Source organism: Oncorhynchus tshawytscha, linkage group LG02 (genome assembly GCF_018296145.1).
Source record: "Oncorhynchus tshawytscha isolate Ot180627B linkage group LG02, Otsh_v2.0, whole genome shotgun sequence".
In the NCBI taxonomy this organism is placed as follows: domain Eukaryota; kingdom Metazoa; phylum Chordata; class Actinopteri; order Salmoniformes; family Salmonidae; genus Oncorhynchus; species Oncorhynchus tshawytscha.
The window spans coordinates 35,586,001-35,609,373 of NC_056430.1; the positions used below are offsets into that span (position 1 = coordinate 35,586,001).

Here is a 23,373-nt window from a genome sequence, read left to right on the forward strand (position 1 = left end):
TCCGGGCTCGAACCAGGGACCCTCTGTACACATAGACGACTGACACCCACGAAGCATCGTTACCCATCGCTCCACAAAACCCGCGGATCTTGCAGAGCATGGGGAACCACTACTTCATGGTCTGAAACGCTATTAGCGCGCACCACCGCTAACTAGCTAGCCATTTCACATCGGTTACACAGAAACACTTCATCAGATCTAAAGGTCGTCTCGCGCCAAACTGCGCAAGCTGTCAAATCAAAAGCACTCCTTTTATATAAAGTTGTTTTTGATGAAAATTCAAATGCGTCAGTTTGTCACTTGCACGAGGTTGGAATAATAACATGTTCAACTACTTAAAAGACAGTGGCTCGAATCTAGGTTGTGCCTTTAGATTTGACAAAAATGAACAACTAAGGAAGAATTTGTCCCTTCTCTCAGACTTCTCAAATCTGAGCCTGTTTCTGCTTGGTCTGTTTCGCAAGAGTTCCCAGAAGTCTTGCTATGTTGCACCTCTGGGTTTAGAGACTCTGTGACTATAATTAGTTTACAAGCATGATAGCTGTACTTATGGTTTATGATTGACACAGTTTGTTTGCCATTAGTCAATCAACGTTTCAATGAGTCAAAAACACATGAATGCATCTAACTCGTATTTACGACTTTACAACTGGTCATTACCACCATCCCACTTGGTTATGAAAGCAGCATGAGACCCACTAGAGACAAGGTCAAGTTGTATGTTGGCGCAACACGCGGAGAATTGTCAGTGGCGCTTAGCTAAACTTCGAAAGGTGTAACGTTATGCCACCATGAGAACGATTTGGTTTGTAACGGATAAATACTAGACGATTGATTATTCTATTTCCTTTTTATTGTGCCATTTGCTCCATTGATTGCAATCCGCTACAAAACATCGCAAGTTGAGCTGCGAGTGATAGCTTTCACTTGGGGGGTGGGGTGGGATTGAATTGTCAGGAGCGGTCCGGATGAGTTCGGAACTGTGTCTGGCGCTACAGCAGAAGGAGGTCAAGTCGGGATCGGACGAACGTGTTCAAGGGGAGATAATATCGAAAGATCAAGGCGGAATGGTAAGTTTGGGCCTTGTGCTAACTTGTCCCCCCCCCCAAAAAATCTTTCAAGTTCCTCATTGATTACTGCATTGTTGATTTTTAGAGCTTGCAAGAAAGACATTTCACTGTACTTGTCGTGACATTAACTTGAAGCTAAGCATGTTGCGCTAACATTACTGCAATTCCATTAAACAGTCTGCGGTTGACTGACACTTGCGTTGGCAGGTTCTGCCGCGTGTTTCTTAGTTGCCAGTCTGGCGTGTAACCTCTAAGTACACTTTACGGTAACTAACGTTAGCTAACTGTTTTTTTTTGTCGACACGTTAGCAAGCCTAGTAGGTCGACTAGTTCAACTTTAACTAACGTGTTAGATCCAATGATGTATCTCGCTTAGCCGCGTTACTAGTACCTAGTTTTGTAGCTAACGTTAGTCGAGCTAGCAAACACCTGGCGGTATCGTTAGCCTTAGCTTAGTCGTTCCATGTACCTACATTTTATCCAATTAAACGCTACTGTAACGTCGTTGTGTAACCAAAGACCGAGTGTAACGTCTTTGGTTTAACCCATCTAACGTTTAATTTAGCTAGGTACAGTAGCTTGCTTAGTTGATTGTCGCTAGCTAACATGGCTAGCAAACGTTAGCTAATTCATGCTAGCTCGTTGGTGGTGTCTGGGTTGGATGCAGTAGGCAAGGTCTTCAAACTTGACAGTAGGTACAGCCAAAGACGATGGTACAACTAATTGAGTTCGGTAACGTTAGCTTGCGACTGTTGGTTTACGTTAATTTACAACATGTTTCATGCAAACAGTAACGTTAGTTACACATGCAACTGGTTGGTTTCTTCGAATTTGCATAATCGTTTCATGACGGTAGTATCTTGTTACTCTAACTAATGTACATTTTCGGTGGTGGTTGAAGGTCCAATGATACCCTCACCCATGGGGTGGGGGGGTGAAACTGATTCTTGATTGGTGTAATGTTTAGTTTACAAAACCTACTAGGCCTAAACCTACTAGAAAGTTGCCAGAAGAAGCTTTGGGAATGTTGGCGAGGAAGAAACCTTAAAAGGAACAAGCTCCTATGTATAAAATAATGTAAATTACAGTATATGTGTATATAGGCTGAGATGTTCTCCTACCCTGTAAAGCTTTATTGCCTATACTGTTTTGCATTTCACATCTATTCACCGAACCTCATTGAGGTAGATTGATAGTCATGCATTCAGTAGTCAGGCCCTAGGCTAATCGTCCACTTCCTAAGGCTAGACAGCTCTTTCTGACAGTACGCCTCTGGGCTGTTAAATAACTAAGTCCAAGTAATCATACTTACTCCAAAAAACCCAGTAGGTTGAAGTTTTTTCACTATGGCACTGGGATATTTCACTTCTCTGTAAAAATAATCAAATAATAATAAGGATGTTTGACAATATCATGGACCAGGAGTGAGAACAATTTCAGTACTTGTGTAAGGTATCACCAACCCAAAACAAAGGGGTTCAACAGGTGCCGATTACTTGGATTTTGATTAAGGCAGCCCCCCCCACCTCTCTGATTCAGAGGGGTTGGGTTAAATGCAGAAGACACATTTCAGTTTAATGCATTCAGTTGAACAACTGAGGTATCCCCCTTTTCAATGTCACCCATTGTCTGAATTGCTTGCAAAAATCTACTCATTGTATTTTGAATTTGTCTTAGGCAGGTCGTGTAATGGACGGGAAAAGTTTGGCGGAAATAACCTGGCAACCAGAGGGTTGTTGATATCAAATCCTAGATGTACTTACCTGCTGCTGTTCCCTTGAAAGGCACTTCACCCACCACACAACTCCACAGGTGCCCAGTGTGGCAGCATCCCACACATCTCCAAAACCTGTCTTTTGGAAGTACAATTTCATTTGGAACTATTTGTTTTCATATATTAAAATTGAAGTGATTTGGTGAACCTCACTCGTGGTGATTAACTTTGCCTGAGACCTAAAAGAGTTGTTGGCTCCCTGAGCTGAAAGTCTTGTGACATGCAGGAGACCCAGGTAAAAAAAAAAAAAAAGTGTCTCATTGGTACTGTGACTCTGCGAGAGGGTCATATGCGAGTGTGGTGATTGAGGTTGTTCAGTGAACCTCATTCCTGTGTTGAGTAACCTTGTCTAAGACCTGAAGACTTGTGTTGGCTCTCCGCAGGCTAAGAATTGTGGCTCACAGTCAGACGTTGGCCTACTTTCTCAGACCAGGATTCTGTTTAACCCAATGGCGTATAAATCATTGGTTCAACCCTTTCACTCAATCATGTTTTGATGCCCTCTGACATAACTGATGCTATTTATGTGGCATTTTTGCTTTCCTGACCACCTCTGTAGCCTGGTCTCAGAGCAAAACATTGTTACTAAAATCTGTTACACTTCATTTAGTATGTTACATTATTTGACCCGTTTAGTATTATATATTACGTTCAATAAGATGATAGGTTACTTAAGGAAAAAACTAAAGCTAGGTGGGTGAATAACGCTAACGTCTAGCAACCCCAAGGTTGCTTTCCTAGCCACCATGCTTCTACATCTGCATTGCTTGCTGTTTGGTGTCTGGGTTTCTGTATAGCACTTTGTGACATTGGCTGATTTTCAAAAGGGCTTTATAAATACATTTTGATAATTTGATCGAGTGTTATGGACAACTTCAGCATTTTAGCTAATTTGCAACTCCAACCAATTTATAACATTTTTGATGTGTTTTTCTAGATTTTTTTGTTATTCTGTCTCTCACTGTTAAAATAAACCTACCATTAAAATGATAGACAAATAATTTCTTTGTCAGTGGGAAAATGTACAAAATCAGCAGGGGGTCAAATACTTTTTTCCCCTCACTGTTTCATACTAAATGGAGTGGCATGGATCTTAGTATCATAAAATACATTTTTACTCAGACTAGATAGCCGTCAATGCTGTAAAATAAGTACTTATGTTATTCCTGGTTGCTCTACAGTGATTGCTATTTTATGTTCTTTGGAATTCAAATCTGCAGCGTATACTAGAGGTCGACCGATTTAATTATGGCCGATTTTTTTAAATTTTTTTCCAATTTTTCATAACGATTGCAGCAAGGAGCCAAGGTAAGTTGCTAGCTAGTATTAAACTCATCTAATTAAAAAAAAACAATCAATCTTCACATAACTTGTGATTAACTACACATGGTTGATATTACTAGGTTAACTAGCTTGTCCTGCGTTGCATATAATCAATGCAGTGCCTGTTAATTTATCATCGAATCTCAGCCTACTTCGCCAAACGGGGGATGATTTAACATTAATGTTATAGAGAGGAATAGTCGACGCGTCATAATTCCTATAACTACAACCTAAAACTTCTTAACTGGGAATATTGAAGAACTGGGAATATTGAACCACCAGCTTTCATATGTTCTGAGCAAGGAACTTAAACTTCAGCTTTTTTACATGGCACATATTGCACTTTTACTTTCTTCTCTATCACTGTTTTTGCATTCTTTAAACCAAATTGAGCATGTTTCATTATTTGAGACTAAATAGATTTTATTGATGTATTAAGTTAAAATAACTGTTCATTCAGTATTGTTATGTATAAAAAAAAAATTATATCGGTGTTGAAAAATAATAATCGGTCAACCTCCAGCATGTTGCTGGAACGGCATGTATGCCTGTCAACATGTGTTAATTCGTTGTTCTATCGGCAGAGGGTAGGTAGCGGAAGAGTTGAACGAGGGTTTTGATTTAAGCGACGCTCCAACCAATTGCGAGACTATCTTTGGTGGAGACGAATGTGTGAACAAGAGGTGATGCACAAAGTCAAAGATGGTGGCTAAATGAGTTCACTCACGCAGTTTACCATCGGTGGGGTGGTCGGTTTTAAGGGAGTGACTCGCCTAGACACCAATGCGATAGCAGCTGGGTCTGATCTGCTTAATTTATTGAACCAGGGGGAAAAAAACTGCGAGTTGGGGGTCTCCCTTGCTCTTCAGTCTCTGACAAAGTGTGTCGGTACTTGTGGAGAGGTTGGAGTCTAACAGTACCATAACCAAAGAAAAATCCATTGAGTACTCATGAAAGCTCCTTCACTGTAGCATGCGTTTGCAGTTTTGGTATTCGTCCTCATGTGACTTGAACTATGTTGTCGAGTTCCACCCATTGTACGTTTTTTTCTATTTAAGTGAGGACCATCTTGGATTAGCTGGCTACATTAAATTAAATCAGTTAGCTAGCGAGTCAGTACAACATTGGGAGGAAATGTTTGGTCTGTATAGGGTTCTAGTCTAAAGTTCGTCTGAAACTACATTTTATGGCGCTATAGGAAGCCGGCGTAGCATTCCTGTCAATACACTACCGTTAATCAATAGTTGCAATTGGGGAATACCGTTATGCTTTAGATCATTGGTGAGCGTGCAAAGTATCAAACTTGTTAAGAAATGGAGTTGTAGCTAGTAGGCTACATGTCGTAATTGATTTCAGAATCTTAAAAGACAAGAACTTGTGTAGTCCTCCTGCCTGGCAGGACATATAATGCCTCCTTTAAATTTAGTCCATTCATTAGCTGGGCAATTTATTTCATTTCCCCCCCCCATTTTTTTTTTCTCAATTCATTCCCCTTTTCTGATTAGTAAAATGATTACCTATAAACCTTGGAATGTGTTTTTATGTGGAACATTGAACATTTGAAAATTACGTATTCATAACGCATCACTCCAAATGGACTTGCATAGCCTATGGTTGATTTATGTTTGTTGATGGTATATGTGTTTGACAGACATCATTGGCTGTCTTGAAAATGATGCAACTTTGGAATCTGAATGTATGTGCTCTAAATGGATGTTTTGACTTTGCCAGACATCTACAGCAGCCTTAAGGAGTTTGTGCTTTTCATCACACAGGTAACCACAAAGGGAGCAGGTCTGAACCCCAATGCCAAAGTCTGGCAGGAGATCTCTGCGCCCCAGAGCCAAGTCCCAGATGAGGGCATAGAGGGCCCCTACTTGCTCCAGATGACCCCTAACTCTGCTGATGTCACTGAGGGTGTGGGCCAATTTAAATGCACCCTGGAGTTTTTATTTCACCACTACATGCATACACAGGCCTTCATAGATCTGTCACCAGACGAGCAATAGCTTGAACAGATTTCTCTCAAATTCTGTACACGTCGTGTTAAGCACGTGGTTTTAGGCTTTTGATTTGCAGAGTTCAGAGGGTACAATGGCCCTTTTTGGAAGGACTATTAATCAAGGCCTGAGATCATCCTAACCCTGCTCTGTGGAGGCACTGAAAACCAAGCTCTGTTATGAGACTGGATTACATAGCCTCCCTGGTTCAACCTTGACAGTCTCTGTCTCCATTCAGACTCTTATTGACCACATGACTCTCCCCTCTTCCTCCCAGGTTACTCAGAGATCCCTCCTACTGGGGCTAAGGGGTATGGCATGGGATACTCGTACCCCTCCTTGGACAGCAGTGCCCCTGCACCCACAGAGGGGATAGTGAACGGCATGGACTCCCCTGAGCTGGGATACCCTCTCTATGACCCTGTGACTGGTTCAGCAGGTCAGTAGCAGTCCTTTGGTCAGCTCCCTCTGGGTCAGATGCTTTTGAGATGCCATGCTCTGATCTGGCATTGAAGGGAATTGGATATATTACATTTCTCAGTTTTGCCTTTCACCAAGTATTGTCATTGAGTGTTACATCAATTAATTTCATAATGATTACCAATAGTAACGATCTGAGATGTAAGGCTTTGGCCAACTTTTCCTATGCACAAGGGCTGGTACTTGTAGCATTGCAGCCTAGAGTCAAACATGAATTTTGATCTGAAATTGTTTGTGCAGTGGAGGAAAAGCAGCCGCTCTTAGAGGTGAGCATCAGAGAGTGTCTGAAGAAACAGCTGGAGTTCTGCTTCTCCAGGTGAGTATGTAACTGCTTTTGAGAGCCTATTTCAGATGGTTGTTATAACTTAAATACAGTCAGAATTGAAATGTCTATCGTTGAACTAAGAAATTCTACATGGTGTTGTAGTGTATTGACTAGACCTTGGATTTGTACCCCCGGTGATCAGCATCGTGCTTGGAAGGACCCAGGAGCGCTTTGACTGGAGGGCTATCCTCTTCATATCTCTCAATCTATTCGCTCTAACTTTCCTACTCCTTCTACACCTCTTTCCCCCTAGCTCCGCCAGCACAGTGTGACTGACCTAATGACCGTGAGATTATGAGATCTGAGGGGAACAAGGAAAAGAAACATGGACATATGAGTGTGATTTTCATATCTTCGCGTAACAGACATGGCGTGTTGGTTTCTCATGCCGTGTTACTATCTCTTCAGAGAGAATCTGTCCAAGGACTTGTACCTGATGTCCCAGATGGACAGTGACCAGTTTGTCCCCATCTGGACCATTGCCAGCATGGAGGGCGTCAAGGTTCTCACCACTGACATGGACCTGATTCTGGAGGTGCTACGAGGTACAAACCCATGTCTTTAACCCATGTCTTTAACCCTGTGGGAGTGGGGAGAACTGAGGAAATAGCCTGTCTGGATAGGCTTATAGCTGTAGCCTGCTACAAGAATGGTCTGAAACCAGCTCAGATGGCTGGCTAAAAATCCTGCATAAGAACACTTAGCATACAAGTTGTAAAGGCTCTTACCAGATGTTGTTGATACACGGCTGGGAACGAGATTAGTGGTGGAAGTAACAATGCGATGGCTGTAACGCCACCAGGAGATGCATTTATAATTGTATAGAGGAATAATAATGCCAATTGTGGTAGTCATACATAAAACAAGGTACCAATACCGAGAATACCAATGTTTTTCATTGGCACTGGGAAACTGGTCAGAATTGAAGGAATGATGGATGGCGCTAAATACAGGGAAATTCTTGAGGGGAAACCTGTTTCAGTCTTCCAGAGATTTGAGATTGGGCCGGAGGTTCACCTTCCAGCAGGACAATGACCCTAAGCTTACTGCTAAAGCAACAATTGAGTGGTTTAAGGGGCAATATTTAAATGTCTTGGAATGGCCTAGTGAAAGCCCAGACCTCAATCCAATTGAGAATCTGTGGTATGACTTAATGGTTGCTGTACACCAGTAGAACCCATCCAACTTAAAGGAGCTGGACCATTTTTGCCTTGAATGGGCAACAATTCCAGTGGCTAGATGTGCCAAGCTTACAGAGACATACCCCAAGATACTTGCAGCTGTAATTGCTGCAAAAGGTGGCTCTACAAAGTATTGACTTTGGGGGGGAGAATAGTTATGCACCCTCAAGTCCCCCCCTTGTTAAATAAACATATTTTGCATCTTCAAAGTGGTAGGCATGTTGTGTAAATCAAATTATAGAACCCCCCCCCAAAAAAATAATCTATTTTAATTCCAGGTTGTAAGGCAACAAAATAGGAAAAATGCAGGTAGGTGAGGAAATTGCATTTGGAACTTCTTGATCTAGTTGAAAGTTAACCTTAAATGATGGATTTTCAAGCACTTTGGGTAGGTATGCCATGAACCTGGCTTTGGGAGCAAACTCACTCAAAGGCGAGAAAATAGTCCTCAGTGTCATTATTGGAAAAGGCTCTAGTAAATCCTAGTGGGTGATATTTCTGACACGTTCAGGGGTCGCATTAGCTTTCAGAAGTCTGCTGCCAAATTGTCTTAGAATGAAAAGCTTTTTTTTTGCAAAAAAAACAAATAAAACAAATTATGCATGGCTAGCTACATGCATGGCTAGCTACAGCCAGCTACATTTCCTAAATTCAAGCAAAACATTAATCTTGCATTTTAACTGGCTACCTAAGAAAAACTGTACCGGAGAAAAATAGCCTTCACATCAGTCAGAGTGCTGGTGATCCAATGGCGAGAGCAAAGATATTTCATCCAGGTGGAGACGTGCAACTGTATGAAGTGTGAAATTAGTCGCTTTACATTCATGATTTGGCGTGAACCATAACTATTTTATTTTTCTGCGTTTTGACTTTTTCCTTTCCGGCTAGAAAGAAATGCAAAATCCTGTGTTAATGAGACCCCCTGGTTGATGTGTGTGGTTTCAGCCTCGCCCATGGTGCAAGTTGATGAGAGTGGGAAAAAGGTTCGGCCCAACCACAAGCGCTGCATCATCATTCTGAGGGAGGTGCCCGAGACCACACCGGTTGAGGTAACCAAATGGGAGAATTCATGTTTTTACAATTTACCTTAACCATATTTGTCACATGTAATGAGCTATTTTGTTGAACTGTAAACCCTCATCTTCCCTCTATTTCCTTTTCCTTCAGGAAGTGGAGACCCTCTTTAAGAATGAAAACTGCCCTGAAGTGCTTAGTGTTGAATTTGCGGCCAATAACAACTGGTACATCACGTTCCGGTCAGACACTGATGCACAGCAGGTAGTTTCACATTCTTAACTAGCGATGGGGGAAAATCGATAGTTACACATCCCAGTATCGTTGTTGCTAGGTAGTGTTAGCTAGTGCTAGTGTCATGGGAATTCAGTACTGAGTGAGATTTGCTAATATCTTCAAACAATTATCTGTATTTAATCTAAGTTAATTACTGCAATAATGAGGCAGAACCTTTACACAAATGCAGAGTATTTATCTAGATATATCTATCGATCAGCAATAAAAGAAACGTCGCCTTTTTCAAGACCCTGTCTTTCAAAGATAATTTGTAAAAATCTAACTTCACAGCTCTTCATTGTAAAGGGTTTAAACATTGTTTCCCATGCTTGTTCTGTTCAATGAACCATAAACAATTAATGAACATGCACCTGTGGAATGGTCGTTAAGACACTAAGAGCTTACAGACGGTAGGCAATTAAGGTCACAGTTATGAAACCTTCAGACACTAAAGAGGCCTTTCTACTGACTCTGAAAAACACCAAAAGAAAGATGCCCAGGGTCCCTGCTCATCTGTGTGAATGTGCCTTAGGCATGCTGCAAGGAGGCATGAGGACTGCAGATGGGGCCAGGGCAATAAATTGCAATGTCCGTACTGTGAGATGCCTAAGACAGCGCTACAGGACAGACGGCTGATTGTCCTCGCAGTGGCAGACCATGTGTAACAACGCCTGCACAGGATCGGTACATCCGAACACACCTGCGGAACAGGTAGAGGATGGCAACAACTGCCTGAGTATCACCAGGAACGCACAATACCTCCATCAGTGCTCAGACTGTCCGCAATCGGCTGAGACGCTGGACTGGAGGTTTGTAGGCCTGTTAGGCAGGTACTCACCAGACATCACCGGCAACAATGTCGGCTATGGGCATAAACCCACCGTTGCTGGACCAGACAGGACTGGCAAAAAGTTCTCTTCACTGACGAGTCGCGGTTTTGTCTCACCAGGGGTGATGGTCGGATTTGCGTTTATCGTCAAAGGAATGAACGTTACACTGAGGCCTGTGCTCTGGAGCGGGATCGATTTTTGGAGGTGGAGGGTCTGTCATGGTCTGGGGCGGTGTGTCACAGCATCATCGGACTGAGCTTGTTGTCATTGCAGGCAATCTCAACGCTGTGCGTTACAGGGAAGACCTCCTCCCTCATGTGTTTCCTTTCCTGCAGGCTCATCCTGACATGACCCTCCAGCATGACAATGCACCAGCCATACTGCTCGTTCTGTGCGTGTTTTCCTGCAAGACAGGAATGTCGGTGTTCTGCCTTGGTCAGTGAAGAGCCCGGATCTCAATCCCAATTCCCCCCCCCCAGAAATGTCCGGCAACTTGCAGGTGCCTTGATGGAAGTGTGCAAAGAAGTGTCTCACAGCAAAGAACGGGCAAATCTGGTGCAGTCCATGAGGAGATGCACTGCAGTACTTACTGACTGTTACTTTTGACCCCCCTTTGTTCAGGGACACATTATTACATTTCTGTTTGTCACATGTCTGAATCTTGTGTTCATAAAAATATTTACAAATGTTAAGTTTGCTGAAAGTAAACGCAGTTGACAGTGAGAGGATGTTTTTTTTGCTGAATTTATATCTGACATATCAATGTTCAGTCATGGTTGGTTCACCCCCCCCCCCCTCATGCAGACCAGGGAGCATTATAAGCCACTCTGGGTTCATTCTGTTATCTGCACGTGGGTTGTTTTCTTAACCCCACCCTGGCTTAGTTTCCCAGATGCAAGAGTGATTTGGAGACCATGAGGAATTGCTCTAAACTCCTCCTGGCTATCTCTCGGTTACACCCACCACATCTTGTCTATGCAATGCAGTCTTCAACTCATTTGTCAGCTCAAGCCATCTCTAGTGACCATACATCTAGATTAGCTGCAGGGAACTAGAGTGGAAAAACAGACTAACAGGACAGAAATATCCTCCTATTTGGTAAGTATTAATTGCTAACTATTAATATAAAAAAAATCAGGTAAATGTGTAATTTTCTATCACACCTGTCAGCACTACCTGTGCTGAAACACTGGTGTTTTTCATCCTATAGCTTGTTCTTCTAGTTTTGAAATAGTGTGCCAACATGTTTTCAGCACTTTATTTCCATGAGTGATCAAAACAAATTTTCTCACGCTCTCGATTGTCTCCCTGCATCAGACCATAGTGAGAAATGATTGGAACATCATCGCAATATAGAATCACAGTGCATATAGAATTGATACATAGCGTATCGACACCCAGGTATCGTGATGTCCCTGGCCATTCCCAGCCATATTCAGAACTATCTGTAGTCAGTGAAAATGAATTGCAAATTCCAAGTCCTCATTCAATGTTCACATTGTTTTTTTGCGATTTGCGGGGAGAGAATGTATGCACTCATTAGTTAAGTCTCTCTAGATAAGAGCGTCTGCTAAATTACTCAAATGTAAATGTACTTTTATTTATTCTCGCTTCTCATTCCTCAGGCCCACAGATATCTAAGGGAAGAAGTGAAAACATTTCAGGGAAAACCCATCATGGTTAGTACATTTTACATTTCTTTTCTCACGTAAGACGTGCTTTTCTTTGATCAGATTTAATTTAGTCAAGGGGAGGCAATGCGTAACATAAGTCAACTGTACAGCTCTATCAGCTGATAGGAGTTGGGGAAATGCGGTGCTGTACCTCCCTCACTGTTCTGCAGTCAGCTTTTATGAGGTCAAGTCACTGAGTTTTAGAGGGGGTTGCTGTCTCATTGCCGGGAGCTTGTGGCTGAGCTGTGGCTACACGACGGCAAGGTCACCTTGAGTTTGTGCCTGCATAAGGATCTGATAAGGAAGGCGAGGCCAGCCAGGCTGCAAGCAATTTCTCTCTCCCTCTGTTATATTAGTCTGAATTCCATCTCCCACATTCAAGAAGATATGACATTGTCCACATTTCATTCAACCACTCTTTAGCAGTAGTTATTTTTGATCCTACTTAATTTAAGAGCGACTGACAATGTGAATTTCAAAGTCATTCATTGACCTTCGACAACTTCAATTTGATTTGGTGCGCTAGATCAAGTAGCTTAATGCATTAAACTCCGGCAAAAGCGAAGCCCGCCGTGTTGATCATTGTGCTTGCAAGGACCCAGGAGCACTGTGACTGTGGAGGACTCCTCTTCGGCTCTCTAAATCTCTCTCGTCTCCTCTCTGACCTTTCTCCCTTTTTTTTCATCCCCCCTCTACACCTCCCTCTGTCAGCACAGTGTGACTGACCTAATGACTGAGATTGAGTTCTGAGGGGAACAAGGAGCATAGCCTCCATTTCCTTCTCTTTGTAAATGGCAGAGTGGGGACACAATCATGTGAAGCATATTTTAATCTTGAATTTGTTTATTCAATGGACTGCATGTTGTACTGAGTATTAATGTGTGCTGTCATGTGTTCGTACTTCATTCCCACCCTCTTTGCATTCCTACACACACACACACACACACACACACACATCTCCCTGCCCCACCTGTCTGTCTTGCTCTCTTTTCCTCTGTCCAGGCTCGTATCAAGGCCATCAACACATTCTTTGCAAAGAATGGCTACCGTAGCGTACTGGACTCCAGTGTGTACAGCCAGCAGGGCCAGTCTCAGTCCCAGTACACCTCTACACACCACTACATGCAGCAGGTGTTCAGCCCCCAGCAGCAGTACCCTCTCTACCCCCTGGTGCCCCCCACCTGGAACCCATCGCCTGCCCCTTATTTCGAGACCCCACTGGTAAGGCCCAGATGAATGTGGTTGCCTGTTCAAATCAAATTTTATTTGTCCCATGTGCCGAATACAACAGATGTAGTAGACATTACAGTGAAATGCTTATGAGTTCTTAGCCAATAATGCATTTCAAGAAAGGGAGTTAAGAAAATGTTTTCCTAACACAAAAAATAAAAATGAACACGATAGAATTACATAAGAATAACGAGGCTATATACAGGGGGTACGGAGGTAATTTGTACATGGGGGTAAAGTGACAAACTCATATTGTATTACACTTGGTTATACGATCTGTTCATTCCTAGGCTGACCAGCCCATCCAGATCATGTAATGGAGAGTGTGGCGGTTGCTTATCATGGGAACAATGGTGTTGGTTTACCTGTGGCTACTCGGTTCTGAACAAAGAGATCAAATTGAGTCCAGTTTTCAGCAAATGGCTCCTTTCTAAAATAAAGACATGTGACCCAGTGATGACAGGTCAAAGTGCATAGAGCTGTTTCAGGCTGGAAGACAAGCCACTTGTCCTGTTCAGACTCGTATGAATATACCATGTGTCAGCTGTAACACACACCCTTAACCTTGCAATCGGAGGTGCGAGTGGTCATGACATTTAGTAATGTAGCACTGTCAGGATCAGCTGTTCCTGTAAGAGCTGTGTCGTAACTGAGGTGATTAACCTTTGTCATTGACTGGCTACACTGAGTGATTTTTTTTTTCTTCTCCTCTTTCATCCAGGCCCCGTTCCCCAACAGTGGCTTTGTGAATGGCTTCAGCACCCCTGGGAACTACAAGACTGGCACTTGTCCCCTGAGCCTCGGACGATTGCCCTTCAACAGCAACCGGTAGGTGTTTTCGCTCAGGTCAAGAACCCCCATCCGGCTTCAACTTGATCCTTTATCAAATGGCTTTGACCCAATGATGACACATTGATGCGCATAGAGGTGCTTCAAGCTGTGAGATGAAGGCTTTTGGGTTTCTTTCTCCTCCCTCCCTCCTACTTTTCTTATCAACTCTCTCTTGTGCCCCAAAGTCACTAGTCTCCACACTTGACCCGATGAGCGTTAAGATTATGAGATCTGAGGGTTCAAACAGGTGTTTGGCCATACAAAGTGGACCATTTTTGAATTCCGACACAGCCTTACAAAATGAGATGCATTCTAACATTTTGGTTAAATAAAATAAAACTGCTGGGTTGACTAGCACTAAGGTGGTTGTTGTAATTGAGCAGACAATGTGATTTAGTACATATATGATTCATTTTTATGTTCGGTAACAAAATAAGACAAATTATATTTGTTAGTTGTTTTTTTGGGGTCTGCTGTCATGAATAACTTGTTGCCTTTTACTTCCCCCTGTCCCACAGTGTCCCCCTCTATTCCAGAAAGAATGTAATCAATGCCTTCAGGTATAAACAGTTCTCAATCATGTTATCAGTTGATGCTCCCCCCACCTCCATTTCATCCATTCTCATTCTAAAACATGCACATTAGCAAGATAGATACTGCAACTTAACTATCAATTTTAATGCTACAGTGTAGTGTCCTTGAACTGTGGCAACCCTCAACTGATATTTGAGAAAGCTAGCGTAACTCACAAATGACGGTATATGAAACCGAGAGCTCAGGGATTAAATTCAAGTTTGCACTTTGACTACAAGATGCAGAAAGTTCATTTACCATCAGCGTGTGCTTAGCAAACAAAAACCCTTCCCTTAGTATTCTATACAGTAGCATAGTTACAATATTCACCATCTTAATGTTTAATGTCCTTATCCTCTCCATATCTGTATGAATCTTACAGGAACAGCTCTAGCTGTTTTGTGATCAAGTTATTGTATCTTTAGACTGAATGATGGCTAGCAGTTATGCCTGGTGAGAATGAGATCCAGTTATGACTGATTTCCTTCCTCAGGAACCATGTGAAGAGCCAGCCCCAGCCATGTGATGAAACCCTACCTTCATCTGTGACCCCCGTACCCCCCCTGGTGGATGGCCTGTCTGGCCCCTCCAGCCCTCAGCCACCCCGCATGACTGGGGCTCCCCTGGTTAGCACCCATGAACCTGGCCCTGCTCTCACCTCTTACTGCCTCAGGGACACCCTCCCACTGGCTTCAGAGGGGATATCTAACGGAGACCTGGGAATTGCTGGCAGAAGCAGGTCAGTCTCCACAGACAACAAACAGACACACCCACAACCTGCTCATACATGAAATGCCATCATCACATTTGGCCTTTACCAGATGGCTTTGACCCTATGATGACAACTCAATGCGCATAGAGGTGCTTCCAAGTTGTAGGATGAAGACTTTTGGGTTTTACTCTCCTCTCTTTCTTTCTTTCGCTCAAACTCTCTTCTATCCCCCCCAATGTCACTAGTCTATACACTTGACCCGATGAGCTGTAAGATTATGAGATCTGAGGGTTCAAACATGTATTTTTTGGCCATACAAATCCTTCTCAGAACTGCAACCATGCCTTTTACTCTTGGGCTTCTTATGCTCATCTTGGTGATAATGTAGGAGAGGCAGCTACCGAGGGATGCGCAGAAGGAGAGAGGATGAGCGGCTCATGGTCAGTTACGTTTTTCATAATTTCCACTTCTGTCACTTGTATTCTACACCCTATCTGACCCCAAGCGCAGTTGGATTGAAGCTAAAAACATGTTTCTTGTGTGTGGGTTTACAGAGGCCCATCCCTCTGAGCGAGGTTAAGGTTCCACAGCCCAAGTTTGACTTGGCAACCTCCAACTTCCCTCCGTTGCCTGGGTGTACGGTCAACATGCAGGGAGAAGAGCCCGTGCTGGAGACGCGCATGTCTGACGTGGTGCGGGGTGTTAAGGTGGTGACCAGTGACAAAGTAAGGAGAAACTCTTAACGCTATTGCACTTTTTTTTTTTTTTCTTGACACAAACAAATAGGCTTACTAACTGGTTATAATTGTTTTTCCTGGTCAGGCCACTTAACCCCAACTCTTACATCTGGCAGGTAGCCTAGTGGTTAAGAGCGTTGGGTCAGTAATGGAAGGTTGCTGGTTTTAATCTTGAGCCGACTAGATGAAACTGCCTATGCTCTTGAGCAAGGCACTTATCCGGTACCAGAGTGCCTACCCCCCCCCAAGCCATCCTGAACATCTAATCAAATAGCTACCCAGACTATTTGCATTGCCCCCCTTATGCTGATGGTACTCTGTTATCTGTGCATAGTCGCTTTAACTCTAGCTACATGTACATATTACCTCAACTCACCGGTGCCCCCGCACATTGACTCTGTACCAACTGGTACCCCTGTATATAGCCTTGCTACTGTTATTTTACTGCTGCTCTTTTTTAAAATAAAATGTTTTCTTAACTGGATTGTTGGTTAAGGGCTTGTAACTTAAGAATTTTACTAAGGTCTACACCTGTTTTATTCAGTGCATGTGACATACAATTTGATTTGAACCCTAATGTGCTCCTGTGGTGTTGCTCTGTATAAGCATGTCACCTAAATGACTAAAATGTAATCACTCTCTCATTGTGGTCTCAACCAAATGCCATGTTTTTTTCCTCCAAATCAACTGTCCCATCTCATTTCTAGCCTGAGGTGAATAAGGAGTCTGTGGCCCCTCCTGTTAGTACCCAGGAGGGAACTGGGAGCGCGGCCAGTCCTGTCATGCCAGCCCTCAAACCCCCCACCCCTCTAGTTGTGCAGCCCCCTGTTCCAAGGTATAGTCATCCTCTGGTTTATGGTCACAAAGATGTGCTGTAGGGATTTCTAAGATATTTAAATGTTGGAAATAAACCTTTAATAGAAATCTTTTCTTCTGTCTGCAGTGTTACTCACCCGGTAGAGAAGCCTGAGCCTCATGTCCAAAGGGAGGCTGCTGGAACCCCCACACCACCCTCTTCTTTGCCAACCCCACCACAGCCCGCTGCTGCTACCAAACTCACCCCTATCCCCACCAGCAGTCAGTCCATCTCCACGACAACACCAGTCCCCGCTGCCCCCACTACCATACCGGTAAGACTTCACTCACTACCTGGCTGATTTCACTGGATAGATAATGCATTGGATATGTCAGTTAACACATGTGGTTAAAAAGAGTTAAACAAAAATATGTTCTACCTATTATTTTTCTCCTCCCCCTATTCTGTTTCCTGTCTGTATTTCACCATCCAACCAGGAGCCAAGGAAGCTGAGCTATGCTGAGATGTGCAAGCGGCCAGCCACCCAGCTCCCAGCCCCCAGCACCTACCCCAACCCTCCCATCACCTCTGCCAGCCAACCCCTGCAGGAGCTTCGGGTCAACAAGGCCGACGAGCCTGCCGCCTCCAGCAGCAGCAATGGCGATAGGCCAGAGAAACCTGAGGGGTCTGGAGAAGGCCTGCCCCTTCGTGACCCCCTGGGCACATACCGTTCGGGTAACGGCCCTGCCCGATCCGGAGGGATGGGCCTAAAGTACCGGGATCAGCAGCGTGGTGCCTCTATGAGACGACGGATCTCCCCCCACGGCTGGGCTAGAGGGAGTGGGAAGGAACAGAACATTCCACCCCGGTCGCCGAAGTAGTTTAAACCACAACCAACAGACTAACAGGAAAACAAACATCTATACATGTTAAGACAGAAATATATGAATATATATTATTGGATGAAAGAACATGTGCGTTCTTAATCTAGAAGACCCTCCTGGAGCTCAGTCGGACACACACTGACCTTTGTTTGGGAAAACACTGAAAGCGGTAATCATTTTAAGTGGGGGTGAACATGAGTGTCACAAAACACAAACTGAAGGACTTGTTTGAAAGAACAGTGAGATGCTGACATGTGGCCTCACCTTGGTTAGCTTGAAGAATGGGCCCTCCGCTAAATCGATGAATTTGATTTTTATGTGAAAGTGGGGTTTGAGAGAGGGGGGACAAAATGTATGGTAAGTAAAGCCTTGTATCTCAAATACCAGTAGTTGCAAAATAAGAAACAACAGTTGAGCTGTTAGCAAATCTAGTTTATATGCAACAAAGCAAAAGATGTGGATATCCACCGATATGACAACTGAGTTGATATTACTTCCTTATAAAAAATTATATTGAGGGAGGGGTTAGTAGGGTATTGGTCATTAACTGTGTGGAAATGTGCTTTTATGAAGGTTGGAAGCAAGAGATTGCCACATGGTTCAGGAGTTGTTCTGAAGGTTGGGAAGCCTGTCAAGTCAAGCTGCACATTCATTTAGGTGAAGAAACCGTCTTCGACATGTCTGCTTTTAGTCTGGAATTTAAAAAGTTTTAACCAGTGGGGAAATGTGAATTAAAATTGATGCATTTCTTTTCATGGTTGATGAAGTTTTGGTACACCCTTGCATAAGTACAACATTGAAAACGTTACAATAGTGCATGAATACTTGAGCAGTGCAAATTTGGGGAAGTGTTTGTATAGTCAGACTGATGTAACTGAATTGTTATATTTTTATCTTCATTTACTCTTTCTTCCATACACAGCCAAACATTTAACCATCTGTATGTCATGGGTAAAGGCTCAGAGGGAGTAGTCTTCCCTTAGTTTAGGCATTCAGTTATTGAGACACTCATCCTAGACACTAATGGTGTATGTAAACTGGCTGGCTTTTCATGAATTCTACAGTGTTGTACATAGCCATTCAAGAAGAGCAGTTAAAAAGAAAATTGTGGCTTGCGTAGAAGCTGTACCTATTGTATTAATCTTTACAATTGTATTTCCCAACCTATGTGGTCAAATGCAGGTTCAGCATTGATATTTACTTTTATTTTATGTCTTAAGTCAAATAGTAACCCTTCCACCCCCGATATCTGTTCAGTTCAACATGTTCTATTACCATATCTGTGCAACAGGGTCCCGGGTAGTCTTTCATGCATTTTGGTTGGTTGTATCATGTAGAGTAGGCTAGATGGTATTTCAGAGTAGTAATGGCAGATTTAGTGCAATGGTATCCCAAGCACGAAACTGGTCTCTGGAATTCGATGTATTCCAACTTGCTCATTTAAAATTGCCAAAATAGGCCTGAATTCTGAAGCAAGTGAACACTCAATTCTCATAAGGCCGTGTCTAGACTTAATAGTTAATTCTGTTTTAGTATTCTGATCATAGTCCTAATCATGGATTTCCGAACGCGTCATGCATCTACGTGTAAAATGTCTGGTGTCCGTATGCCCTTTTCCCGCGCTATATTAAAATGCTAGTATGCGTTCTACGAACGGTGGAATAGGTAAAGTATGACAACACAATTGATGGCTGTAGCTACCAAGCAACGCTAAAGGGATTGCAAACGTGTTAACAACACTAGCCAAACATTGTTTTCCAAAATATTAGCTAGCTGGCTAGCATTTGAGTCCAGGTGGAGGGCTAATGACGTCGATCACTGTATGCGCTTTCGGTAGGCTGATTGCGTCAGGATTAGATGGTTATTTTTCCTCGTACATTTCATGTTTTGATTTTCTCATTAGATTTGAATATTTGAATGCATATCCAATTATGTTTGAGGTCTGTACATGTCCATTGATTGCTAAAAGGAAACTTGAGAGCATTTGTCGTTCACATGTCACTTATTTGTATTTTATTTTGTAAAACATTTTAGGAACTCAGGTGGTCTCAATGTACTGTTTTAGAGTTAGAATAGTGATTACAAAAGGTACAATTTAGACATTTGGTTGGGCATAAGCAGTTTTCCCCTTGTCAGTCACTCTTAGCCTGCTAGACTAATTTACCAATCTAAAAAGTATTTGCAGACATGGCTATCTAAACTTGTATTAGCACTGACGAAACCCACCAGGCATGCAGGGCACTGATTTTGTTAATCACTCTCACTTGGATCTCATGTTAACATGGCATAAGTCATTGCACAATGCAGAATTAGTCTAGCAGGAAATTGGCTTTAACACTGCACAGATTCCTCTCCATCCCATGGCAGTATATGTTTTATACATTTGCAAAACTCTCTCTGCCCCATGGCAAAAGGTGTATAATTTAGGAAATGTAACTTTAAAACTAAATTATTTCTCTCTGCTGTCAAGAGGGGGTGCATCATTCTCACCTAACCAAATTATGCCCAGGGGCCCCAAAAGGGTGCATCTTTTTCATGAGTGTGGGTCCCAGAAAAACATGATCTAAGTTGGGTCCCAGGCTGAAAAAGTTTAAGAACCCCTGCTTTAGAGTGATGTCTTCAAATATAAATGTTAGAGTTGACTAGATGTGGTGGGCATCAATCTTAATACCTGTTCTCTCTATGCTCTTAACTCATAATTCATCATTTTGTATGTGAATGGATTGAACATCTGGACCAAAGTCAAGCAAGCAAAAATACAATTTTGGGAACTTGCTCAAATCTGTGTGGGAAGTGGCGATCAAATGTTGCTGAAATGGCATTGGCCAGTCATGGCTTGATGAATGTAGTCCTGTTTGAGAGAAGCCACTTCATAAGTGGTCTGAATGTTCTTGTACCGATTTTTGCGCCTAGCAGGCTAGTCTTTAGTCTGTTTGTGTTAGATGACTGTTGCAATTTTATTTTTTCTCTTTCTGGTCTGCTGTATTAGTGAGCACATTTAGATTAAATGTTTTGAGAGTTCTGCAGTTTGACATTTTTAAATGTATTGTAACTAATGTACCTCTTTTTTTTGTGGCTTTTTTTCCCCCCTAAAATGTTTGATGTAATAGTTGAGTATTCAATGTCTGATTTGAGACTTGGCTAAAGTGAGAATTCAGTGCATTGCCTGGGTGCTAGCAGTGCAGTAACATGTTATCTATGTAATCACTGGGCCTGTTCTGATTTTTATATTTTACATCCATGTAATGGCTAAACTACAAGCAGGTAGTGGTGTTGTGGAATGAAATGCACCAACTTTTGTTTTTTAAAATCTCCCATGTTGTGTAAAATCATTTTAGATGTCTAAAGAAAAGGTGTTTTTAGCAGGCTTCCTGAAGTTATTACAGGAGTAGGGGTTTATTTCTATTTTACTGTTGATTGTTCTAGCATTTCTCTACTGGGACATGTGTTTTTAGGGGGTGCAGGTGGGACATAGTAACAGAAGTGGGGTGTGAGACACTGAATTACTGATTTAGTAGAGGTCTGATCAAAAGTTCAAATAAAGTACATGTTTTGGCCTTTCTGATAATGTTTCTGGGTCCTGTGCTTGCAATGATTTTTGCTGTCTGTGTATTTTAAATGTTTGTGCCATGCTCAGTAGTTCTGTGATCTTGTACCAGATGGCTGTATTAAGATGTTTCAGGGTGCTTGTATGACTCTTCACCAGTCCTACTTTTACTGTCCCCTTCATGTCCCAAAATATATTTTTCAGGCCTAACTAAAATTCCAGTGCCTTCTCCAGTGTTGAGGTTTTCCTTCTCTGCAAAGTAAAAGTAACATGAACACTAATTTGGAACACGGCAGGTTTTGTTGGTTTAGTGGACAGACAAAAATACATGGCTTCACACTCAGAATTTATACATTAAACTTTTGTGTGTAGGCTGTGTCACAAATGTATGCGCCTCGCATGACAATGCTGAAAATGTAATACGCTGCTTCAACATAACAGCTCTTTTGAAAACCAGTGAAAAGGTGAAGCAAGTCGGTTGGTGTGAGCAGGAATATATACATACCGGTTTACTGTCGTGAATGTATCATTGCAAACATGTACGAGAATAAACATTTTAAACACCATTGTATTTCCTGAATCAAACTAGTGTGGCAATATTGTTTTTGTCATTGTATGAGTGAAGTCCAGAAATATATATTTGCTTGGTGTTTGTCCCAAATGTCACCCTGTTCCCTAGAGCCCTACTCTCAGACTGTCATCAGGTTACAGCCTCCGGTCTTAACCTTTTTGAAAATCAAGAGACGAGAGAAAGATACCTTAAGCACAACATTCACACAACAGCTACAAATACTATGCAAGGTAATGTGTATATAGAAGATAAACATGTCACCTATTAATTTAAATAAATGCACTGATGCCGGTACAAAATTTATCGGACTTGCCACAATTGAATTTCCCTCTGGGGAGAAATTAAGTAATTCTATAGTTTTCCATTTCGGACACATCCTTGGACTCCTTTAGCACTGAGACCTAAAGCTGAAGGTCACACTGGTTCAATCAACAAATGCCAAGGCAGTGAGTTGACCTCCCATTCTTTGGATCTTGAATTCCATATAGGTGAGACAGACTGGCTTGTTGTCATATTATACTCTTGAATGGCTGCTGTGGAAATAAGATTGTAGAGTACAAATACAGCAGAGAAAATAGATGAGTTTGTGACAGATTTGGTACCATCTGTTGGATAGCTACAGGGCCAGCTCCAGGCATAACTGACAAGCGGTTGCTTAGGGGGCCCCGGACCAATTCATAAAAAAATGTAGTTGTCACTCAGGGTCTCAATTTACTGTTGAGAGTTAGAGTCGTAGAATAAACCATTTGTAATTTGGTTGTGCATCAGCAGTTTCTCTTATGTCAGTCACTGATAGTGCGAAGCGATTAGTGCTTTTTGAGATTGGTTTGGATTTGGTTTGATTCTTAAAATGATCATGGTTTTCAATGTTTTATTTTACATTAAATGTGTTATCACATTACAATTATTTTAGAACTTAATGGAAATTTCACAGCCAAAAATATTGAACATTCAACTGCCAAAACATTGAAAATATTCCATTGTCTCTGCAGGTCCACATTGGGTATACATCAATAGGAAATGACTATGAATAAAAATATTTGTATATTACTTAGTTTTTATTATATTACTATATTTTTTATTCTCTTAAAACATCTTTTCATTACTACTCAGGCAGTTGCAGCCAGCCAGTCAGACAGACCATCCCAATGTTATCTACACTGAACAAAAATATAAATTCAACATGTACAGTGTTGGTCCCATGTTTCATGATATAAAATAAAAGATCCCAGCAATTTTCAAAACACACAAAAATATTATTTCTCTAAAATTTTGGCTACAAATTTGTTTACATCCCTGTTAGTGAGCATTTCTCCTTTGCCAAGATAATCCATCCACCTAACAGGTGTGGCATATCAAGAAGCTGATTCAACAGCATGATCATTACAGAGGTGAACCTTGTGCTGGGGACAATAATAGGCCATTCTAAAATGTGCAGTTTTGTCACACAACACAATGCCACGGATGTATCAAGCTTTGAGGGAAAATGCAATTGGCATGCTGACTGCAGGAATGTTCACCTGAGCTGTTGCCAGAGAAGTGAATG

The 23,373-nt window shown here is 42.2% G+C and overlaps 1 protein-coding gene across 2 annotated transcripts; it reads left to right on the top strand.

Moving 5' to 3' along the window:
* Window positions 1-654: 654 nt before the first annotated feature.
* LOC112216975 (la-related protein 4) lies at window positions 655-21,827 on the top strand. Of its 2 annotated transcripts, XM_024377155.2 has the most exons (17): window positions 655-1,070; window positions 5,943-6,084; window positions 6,445-6,606; window positions 6,888-6,963; window positions 7,381-7,517; window positions 9,099-9,202; window positions 9,321-9,431; window positions 11,899-11,952; window positions 12,949-13,167; window positions 13,898-14,004; window positions 14,526-14,567; window positions 15,074-15,319; window positions 15,681-15,732; window positions 15,847-16,017; window positions 16,737-16,864; window positions 16,973-17,159; window positions 17,323-21,827. In XM_024377155.2, the coding sequence occupies exons 1-17, from the start codon at window positions 969-971 to the stop codon at window positions 17,704-17,706; spliced, it is 2,424 nt and encodes an 807-aa protein (XP_024232923.2). In that variant the 5' UTR covers window positions 655-968; the 3' UTR covers window positions 17,707-21,827. The 2 variants fall into 2 exon arrangements, with proteins under 2 accessions (XP_024232923.2, XP_024232931.2); XM_024377163.2 differs by lacking the exon at window positions 14,526-14,567.
* The last annotated feature ends 1,546 nt before the right edge of the window (window positions 21,828-23,373 follow it).